This window comes from Odontesthes bonariensis, chromosome 12 (assembly GCF_027942865.1).
Source record: "Odontesthes bonariensis isolate fOdoBon6 chromosome 12, fOdoBon6.hap1, whole genome shotgun sequence".
NCBI lineage: Eukaryota > Metazoa > Chordata > Actinopteri > Atheriniformes > Atherinopsidae > Odontesthes > Odontesthes bonariensis.
The window spans coordinates 31,739,760-31,749,599 of NC_134517.1; the positions used below are offsets into that span (position 1 = coordinate 31,739,760).

Genomic DNA, 9,840 nt, shown 5'->3' on the forward strand with positions numbered 1-9,840 from the left:
CAAAAATATTCTTGCATGAGAACCAATGTTTAGTTCGCTATTCATATGTCATAACTTTACAGATAGTCATCAAAATTTTGAGACTCATGATCATCAACTATGTCATGTTATGTGTTATTTGACATCTTTGTATCATGACTCTGTTATATCTTTAATCTGCATATCTTAACAAGTTGTGGTGTTTTCAGAATTATCGAGACAGAGGAATGGAGAAATAGAGTTTCTTTTGTTTCATCCAAAATCTCTAAACGTTAGAATCCCCTTACAAACACGCCCAAGCAGACATCACAACAGTTTCAGGCATATCATTGGCTGAAAGTGTCAGGCCCAGAGAACGGAGGACGCAGAAGCAGGAGATGATGTTTCAAAAACAAGCTTTAATGAGGAGCAGTAGATCTCAAATCTCTTCAAGAGAGAAATAAACGCAGGCTATGGAAGCTATATATATATATATATATATAAATATACTTCTCCCAAAGTGAGAGAGGTATATCTATGAAAATTATCAAAATATGAATCACTCCACTAAAAGGAGGAGAAAACGTAGAGGACTATCAAAAGTTTAATCTTAACCAAATATCACTCCTGCTCGGAAAACAAAAAACCTCTCCTGAAGATTGGAGGCACTATAATATGGAATATTGTACAAACAAAAGATCACTCCACTAGGAGGAAAAACAAGAAAGCTATAAAACTTAAACTTTAGCAAGGCTAGATTATAAAAATTTAACAAGAGCAAAAAGTTCTTTAAAAGAGGATTCAATCAAACGGTGACTTAGATCAAGGCTTTAGCTATGGCTTGGATGGCAAGAGTGAATGCACGTTAGACCAACTGGCACAAGACAAGGGGAGACGCACACTCTTATACACACAGGGTTAATAGGGAACAGGTGGAATCATTCATACGACAATCAGACTGGAACACGAGAGGAAGGGCAAGTGACCTGAAACGAGAGGGAGAGTTAGTCTTCCATCCATCCATCATCTTCCGCTTCTTCCCCGATCTTCCGGATCGGGTCGCGGGGGCAGCAGCTTAAGCAGAGAAACCCAGACGTCCCTGTCCCCGAGCACTTCCTCCAGCTCTTCTGGGGGTCCCCGCGGCGTTCCCAGGCCAGCCGAGAAACATAGTCTCTCCAACGTGTCCTGGGTCTTCCCCAGGATCTCCTCCAGGGGGCATCCTAACCAGATGCCCGAGCCACCTCATCTGACTCCTCTCGATGCGGAGGAGCAGCAGTTCTACTCTGAGCCCCTCCCGGATGACCGAGCTTCTCACCCTATCTCTAAGGGAGAGCCTAGACACCCTGCGGAGGAAACTAATTTCGACCGCTTGTATTCGCGATCTAATTCTTTCGGTCACTACCCACAACTCGTGACCATAGCTGAGGGTAGGAACATAGATTGACCGGTAAATCGAGAGCTTCGCCTTCTGGCTCAGCTCCTTCTTCACCACGACGGGCCGGTGCAGAGCCCGCATCACTGCGGACGCCGCACTGATCCATCTGTCAACCACCTGCTCCATTCGTCCCTCACTCGTGAACAAGAACACGAGATACTCCTCCACTTGGGGAAGGATCTCATTCCCGACCCGGAGAGGGCATTCCACCTTTTTTCGGCCGAGGACCATGGTCTCGGATTTGGAGGTGCTGATTCTCATCCCAGCCGCTTCGCACTCGGTTGCGAACCGCTCCAGTGAGAGCTGAAGGTCAAGGCCCGACGACGCCAACAGAACCACATCGTCCGCAAAGAGCAGAGACCCGATTCTGAGGTCGCCAAAACGGACCCCCTCAACGCCCTGGCTGCGCCTAGAAATTCTGTCCATAAAAGTCATGAACAGAATCGGTGACAAAGGGCAGCCCTGACGGAGTCCAACCCTCACAGGAAACACGTCCCACTTACTGCCAGCGATGTGGACCAAACTCCGGCACCGGTCATACAGAGACCAAACAGCCCATACCAAGGGGTCCAGCACTCCATACTCCCGGAGCACCCCCCACAAGAGTCCCTGAGGGACACGATCGAACGCCTTCTCCAAGTCCACAAAACACATGTAGACCGGTTGGGCGAACTCCCATGCACCCTCCAGGATCCTGCTGAGGGTTATAGAGCTGGTCTACTGTTCCACGGCCAGGACGAAAACCACACTGCACCTCCTGAATCCGAGATCCGTTTTTCCGGCGGATCCTCCTCTCCAGTACCCCCAAATAGACCTTACCAGGGAGGCTGAGGAGTGTGATCCCCCTATAGTTGGATCACACCCTCCGGTCCCCTTTTTTAAAGTGGGGGACCACCACCCCAATCTGCCAGTCCAGAGGCACTGCCCCTGATGTCTACGCGATGCTGCAGAGGCGTGTCAACCAAGATTGCCTTACAACATCCAGAGCATTGAGGAACTCGGGACGAACCTCATCCACCTCCGGGGCCTTGCCACCGAGGAGTTTTTTGACCACCTTGGCAACCTCAGCCCCAGAAATGGGAGGCCCCATGTCCGAGCTCCCCAACTCTGCTTCCTCATCGTGTCGGTAGGATTGAGGATGCCCTCGAAGTATTCCCCTAACCGACTCGCGACGTCCCTAGTTGAGGTCAGCAGAGCCCCGCCCTCACCATACATGGTGTTGACGGTGCACCGCTTTCCCCCCCTGAGCCGCCGGATGGTGGACCAGAAACTCTTCAAGGCCGTCCGGAAATCATTCTCCATGGCCTCCCGAACTCCTCCCAAGCCCGGGTTTTTGCCTCAGCAACCGCCGAGGCCGCGTTCCGCTTGCCCTGTCGGTACCCATCAGCTGCTTCCAGAGTCCCACTGGCCAAAAAGGCCCGATAGGACTCCTTCTCCAACTTGACGGCTTCCCTCACCACTGGTGTCCACCAGCGGGTTCGGGGATTGCCGCCACGACAGGCACCGACCACCTTACGGCCAGAGCTCCGGTCGGCCGCCTCAACAATGGAGGCACGGAGCATGGCCCATTCGGGCTCAATGTCCCCCACCTCCCCGGGACATGGTTGAAGCTCTGCCGGAGGTGGGAGTTGAAACTCCTCCTGACAGGGGATTCCGCCAGACGTTCCCAGCAGACCCTCACAATATGTTTGGGCCTGCCAGGTCTGACCGGCTTCCTCCCCCACCAGCGGAGCCAACTCACCACCAGGTGGTGATCAGTTGACAGCTCCGCCCCTCTCTTCACCCGAGTATCCAGGACATACGGCTGCAAGTCCGACGATACAACCACAAAGTCGATCATCAAGCTAAGGCCTAGGGTGTCCTGGTGCTAAGTGCACATATGGACACCCTTATGCCTGAACATGGTGTTCGTTATGGACTGTCCATGACGAGCACAGAAGTCCAATAACAAAACACCACTCTGATTAAGATCGGGGGGGCCGTTCCTCCCAAAAAACCCTCTCCAGGTCTCACCGTCATTGCCCACGTGAGCATCGAAGTCCCCCAGCAGGACGAGGGAGTCTCCTGGAGGAGCACTGTCCAATTCCTCCTCCAGGGACTCCAAAAAGTGTGGGTACTCTGAAGTGCTGTTTGGTGCATAAGCACAAACAACAGTCAGGATCCGTCCCCCCACCCTAAGGCGGAGGGAGGCTACCCTCTCGTCCACCGGGGTTAACCCCAATGTACAGGGGCACAGCGGGGGGGCAATAAGTATGCCCACACCTGCCCTGCGGCTCTCACCACGGGCAACTCCAGAGTGGAAGAGAGTCCAACCCTTCTCGAGGAGGCTGGTTCTGGAGCCCAAGCCATGCGTCGAGGTGAGTCCGACTATATCTAGCCGGAACCGCTCAGCCTTGCGCACCAGCTCAGGCTCCTTCCCCAAAAGAGAGGTCACGTTCCACGTCCCAAGAGCAGGCTTCAGTAGCCGAGGATCAGACCGCCAAGGTCTCCGCCTTCGGCTGCCACCCAGCTCACATTGCACCCGACCCCCTTGGCCCCTCCCACGGGTGGTGAGCCTGTCGGAAGGGGGACCCACGTCATGTCTTCGGGCTGTGCCAGACCAAGCCCCATGGGCACAGACCCAGCAAACCAGGCGCTCGCTGGCGGGCCCCACCCCTGGGCCTGGCTCCAGGGGGAGGCCCCGGTGACCTGCGTCCGGTTAAAGGAACATGGTGTGCAATAATTTTGTACATCATAGGGGGTTTTGTGAGCTGTTCTTTGTCTGGTCCGTCATCTAGGATCTGTTTGCCTTGGGTGACCCTACCAGGGGCTTAAAGCCCTGGGTAACATAGGTCCCAGACTCATTGGGGCATGCAAACCCCCCCCCACCCACCACGGTAAGGTGACAGCTCATGGGGGGGTCTTTCAAAGATTACAAAGAAAATTTCCCGAAACTGAAAATGATGTGCACAAATGTGAAACTAAAAACATACACAGGTCAGAGGGTCACTCCATTGGGAAAACTGAAAGTAAAGGTGAAATATAAAAATCAAAGATGCAACTTGGAGCTGTATGTACTGAGGTATGGTGGTGGGCCACTATTTGGACGACAGTGGCTGAGACACATCCGTCTCAACTGGCATGAGATTAAGGCCATACAAATTGCTAAGGAACAGAACAAACAGTGTGCAGATGAACAACTAACTCAAATTCTGGGAAAACATGCACAAGTGTTCAATGAGTGTATCGGCACCCTGAGACACATAAAAGCTCAGCTTGAACTTGAGGACAATGCAAATCCACGATTCCACAAGGCACGCCCTGTTCCGTATTCCTTGCGCCCCAAAGTGGATGCAGGGCTCCAGCACCTAGTGGACCAAGGAATATTGTCAAAGGTGGATTGGTCTTAGTGGGCAATGCCTATAGTTCCTGTAGGCAAAAAGGACACTGACAGAGTACACATCTGTGGGGATTTCAAAGTGACAGTGAATCCTGTCTTACATCCAGACCAATATCCACTTCCACAAATAGATGACATCTTTGCGTCGTTAACACATGGTGAGCGTTTCTCAAAGATTGATCTTGCTCAAGCCTACCTGCAGATGGAAGTAGAGGAATCATCGTGGAAATATCTGACCATAAACACTCATAAGGGCCTATATCAGGATAGTCGGCTTGTGTTTGGCATCGCCAGTGCCCCAGCGATCTGGCAACGTGCCATGGATCAGATGTTACAAGGAATAATAGGTACACAATGTTACTTGGATGACACTATTGTTACTGGGTCAGATGATGCCACTCATTTGGCAAACTTGGATGCAGTTCTGACAAGATTGGAGGAGTACGAATTGAGAGCTTAGAGGAGCAAATATGAGTTTTTCAAAGACTCCATTGAGTACTGTGGACACAAGATTGATAAACATGGATTGCACAAGACCCAGGAGAAGATTGATGCCATCCTGAAGGCTCCACCACCAGAAAATGTGAGTCAACTATGCTCATTCTTGGGCCTTGTCAATTATTATCACAAATTTCTGCCAAATCTTTCAACTGCGTCACACCCTTCCTTTGTGTCTATCAAGAATCAAATCAAATCAGATTTATTTGTATAGCACATTTCATGTACAAAACAATTCAAAGTGCTTCACATAAAATAAAATCATTGCAGCAGGGAGTGTAAGAAGCATTACACTCTAGTCTAGCATGTGATGCATCTCCGTATGGCAATGGAGCTGTTTTATCACACAGAATGACTGATGGATCAGAGAGATCTATTGCTTTTGCATCCCGGTCCTTAACACCTGCTGAACGCAATTATGCACAAATTGACAGAGAAGCTTTGAGCCTAGTGTGGGGTGTGAAAAAGTTTAATCAGTATCTCTATGGAAGACGTTTCACCTTGATTACAGATCACCAACCCCTACTTTCCATCTTCAGCCCCCAAAAAGGTGTTCCAGCCATGGCAGCTGCGTTTGCAGCGATGGGCTTTGTTCTTTGGATCGCTTTATTGCTGAAAAGTGCTATGTAAATAAATTTCACTTCACTTCTTAGTAGCACATACCTACACCATTGAATATAAAGGAACTAAGTGCCATGGAAACGCTGATGGGCTCTCACGCCTTCCACAACCTAATCCTGAGAAGGTTATTGATCCCGCTTTGATAATGCACCTGTCACAGATGGAACCTCTCCCTGTCGCCAGTGTACAAGTTCAATCTAAGACAAGAAATGGTCCTATTCTGGCTAAAGTTTATGACTTTACAGTGAACGGATGGCCAGCATGCACGGACACCCAACTCCACAAATATGCCAAATGGCAAAACCAGCTTTCTGTGTGCCAAGGTTGTATCATGTGGGGGTCACGTGTTGTTGTGCCGCCAAAACTTCGCTCCAGAGTGCTAATCTCACTGCATGAAGGACATCTTGGTGTGGTTAAAATGAAAAGCCTCGCCAGAAGTCATGTGTGGTGGCCTGGCATGGACAGTCAAATTGAAAATCTTGCTAAATTCTGCATGGGTTGTCAACAGAACCAGCGCCAACCTCAGCCAGCATCTGTCCACACATGGGAGTGGCCTTCAGCCACATGGTAATGCATACATGTTGACTATGCAGGCCCATTCTTAGATCATATGTTCTTTGTAGTGGTCGACACACACTCGAAATGGCCTGAAATCTTTCCAGTCAAGACGGCCACTGCCACGAAGACTGTGAACCTCCTGAGAATGCTTTTGGCTCGCACAGGCTTACCCCTGCAGTTGGTGAGTGACAATGGCAGTCAATTCATGGGGGATGAGTTTCAACAGTTTCTCAAGAGAAATGGCATGAAATACATTACCTCAGCTCCTCACCACCCAGCTACAAATGGACTAGCAGAACGTTTTGTACAGACATTTAAACAGTCCATGAAAGCAAGCAGAAGGGATAATGTATCTTTGCAACACAAGCTAGCCAACTTCCTTCTGGCATACAGAAACACCATACATGCTACAACAGGACAGATACCTGCAATGTTGTTCATAGGAAGGAGTTTGAGATCACGCTTAGATTTATTAAAACCTGACATACGCAAACATGTTCAAGAGAAACAGTGATCCTCCAGCCAACTACAAAGGAAGCTAAGAACCTTTGATATTGGACAGAAAGTACTTGCCAGAGACTATCGCAGTACCACCCAGAAATGGCAGTCTGGTGAGATACTCTCAAAGACAGGACCATACACTGTGAGTGTAGGTCCCACCATGGTCTGGCGTAGACACATTGACCAACTTTTGGACATATCAGATGGAGGAGTCATCACCCAACCAAAAGATTCAGTTGCTCTCCCTGACTCAGAAAACATTGCCATAACACCAGGTTGTGCTGCTGGTAATAGTGACACGCATAACACAGAGACTGTGGACTGTACGGGTCGGCATGTAAATGTCTCTGCAGCCGCAGAACGTCGTTACCCTGAAAGGAGCCATAGACCTCCTGAGAGACTTGACTTATAGTTGATTAAACGCAAAGTGTTGATTGTTTCTTAGTTTCAAATAAGAATATTTTATTATTTAGTAGTCTTGTTCTGTTTACATTTATAATAGTGCCTTATTGATGTATTGAAAATATAGTTCAACATAATACAATATGTTTTGGAAGTACAGCTATACTTTCAATAGGAAAAATGGAACTACTTTTGTAAATGCGATAAATGTAGTTACAGGTTAATTGCACCTTTGGCGGATTGATATGTATGATTGAATTTGCCCTTGAACAGTAAATAAGTTGTTCACTGTATTTTGGGATTCAAGTCATCATTTATTGCTGTTAATGTAAGTGAAGAAACATAAAACTTTCCTTTTACTGAAAAGAATGAGCTGACATAAACAGTTAGTGACTTTATTAGTGATTTCATTACTCCATATCCAGACAGTATTGATTATGTGGTGCTACAAAAGATAAAACTGGGATCTTTAGTTGGAATATGCCTCCTTTTCTTTAATACAAAACTAGAATCAAAAGAGAGAGTGACACCAATACAAGCAGGGATGCAAGGAAGATCATGAAGGTGGTGATTTGTTGTGAAGAGGGAGGAAGGAGGGACATCGATGTCCACCTGAGAAAGAGGAGGGGAGGTGTTAGAGATAGAGCTGAGTACAGAAGTATCAGCTATATAACCAAGTTTATTCCTGAAAGCAGTCAGAGCTGCAGCTCTTTGCAGGTCTCTGATGATGGAGATGCAGGATGGAGTAGAGCTCTGCTTTCCACATCTCTCAAACAGCTCCTGCAAGAAGCCTGTATCTTCTTTGTCTGAACTTGTGCTCCTTCAGGTCGTGCTGTTCTCCATCCCAGTGCTCACCGTGGTGCTCAACCTGCTCGTCATCATCTCAGTCTCCCACTACAGGCAGATATAGACTTGTTAACATAATTTGCTCTTTTTTCCTCGTTGTACATTTACAAGTAAATTATAATCAAATTACTGTGGAATAATGTTGCATCTACTGAAATTACACTTTCTAAATGTTTGTGCACACATTGCAGTGTTATCTATTCTATAGATTTGGAAGATAAGAAAACAAATGTTGTTAATAATTATTTGTATTGTTTTACCTTTCAGATAAAATCCTGTTTTAATTATGCTTTTCTGTCTCCTTCCAGGCAGCTCCACACACCCACTAACATCCTCCTCCTCTCTCTGGCTGTCTCAGATTTTCTTGTTGGTCTCGTGATAATACCAGCGGGAATTATCCGAACTACAACCTGCTGGTTTCTTGGTGACCTCATGTGTTTTTTATATAACTGTTTGTGCTACATCATCACTTCTGCCTCAGTAGGAGACATGGTGCTCATATCAATTGACCGTTATGTGGCAATTTGTGACCCTCTGCATTACCCAACCAGAGTGACTGAGGGAAGAGTTAAACTCTGTGTGTGTCTGTGTTGGCTCTGCTCTGCTCTATACAATCTTTTATTTGTAAAAGATGACCTGACTCTATTAGGCAAACACAATTCCTGTTATGGAGAATGTGTGGTTTTTATTGATAACATTTCAGGAAGTGTAGATCTTGTTTTAACCTTCATTCTTCCAGTTACTGTCATCACAGTTCTGTATATGAGAGTATTTGTGGTGGCTGTGTCTCAGGCTCGTGCCATGCGCTCTCATGTTACAGCTGCCAAACTCCAACTTTCAGTCTCTATAAAAACAAAGAAATCTGAGTTAAAAGCAGCCAGGACTCTTGGTGTTCTCATGATTGTCTTTCTGATATGTTTCATCCCATATTACTGCGTCTCTCTTGTAGGGGCTGATTTGCCCAATAGCTCCTCTGCCTCCTTTGTGTCCTTTCTGTTCCTTTTAAATTCCTGTTTGAACCCGGTGATTTATGCACTGTTCTATCCCTGGTTTAGAAAAGCAGTTAAATTCATATTAACTCTTCAGATATTGCAGCCTGGCTCCTGTCAGGCCAACATACTGTAGGACAAGATTACCATGTATTAGAAGGGTTAGATTATTGTGGACTCACAATGATGATAGATACTCTCACTGTTGTTTCACTTCACAGTGTAACAACATGAAGAGTTACCATTTAGAGTGAAATTAATATTCACATTGCCTCAGTAGCCAGGTGTAGGACATTTTAACATTAATTACTGATAAGGATAGCTCAGGTTTCTTTTTTTTTTTAAAGTCTTTTAAGTCTATTCCTTGGTTATAGAAACCGCGTAGGTGTGAGCACTCTGTTCTATAGCTATGTCGTGTGGTTCTGCGACGTGCAGTTGAGCTTCGTTGAGCACAGAGAAGTAAATCAGACAGCTAAACCATATTGTTGACGTGTTTAACGCTTTTGCCTTGGAGAATATTTATCTTGTAAGTACTGCTGTATATGATGGAGATTTAATTTGTTATGTCGGTGAAAAAAATGTATTCTGCTAGCTTTCAGCAGAGGTGGGTAGAGTAGCCAAAAATTGTACTCAGGTAAAAGGTGGGGGGGGGT

The 9,840-nt window shown here is 46.9% G+C and overlaps 1 protein-coding gene across 1 annotated transcript; it reads left to right on the plus strand.

Annotated features, from left to right (window-relative positions):
* Positions 1-8,079: 8,079 nt before the first annotated feature.
* On the plus strand, positions 8,080-9,323 carry LOC142396246 (trace amine-associated receptor 13c-like). Its single transcript, XM_075478798.1, has 2 exons — positions 8,080-8,252; positions 8,507-9,323. Exons 1-2 carry the CDS (start codon positions 8,080-8,082, stop codon positions 9,321-9,323), a joined length of 990 nt encoding a protein of 329 aa, XP_075334913.1.
* Positions 9,324-9,840: the final 517 nt, after the last annotated feature.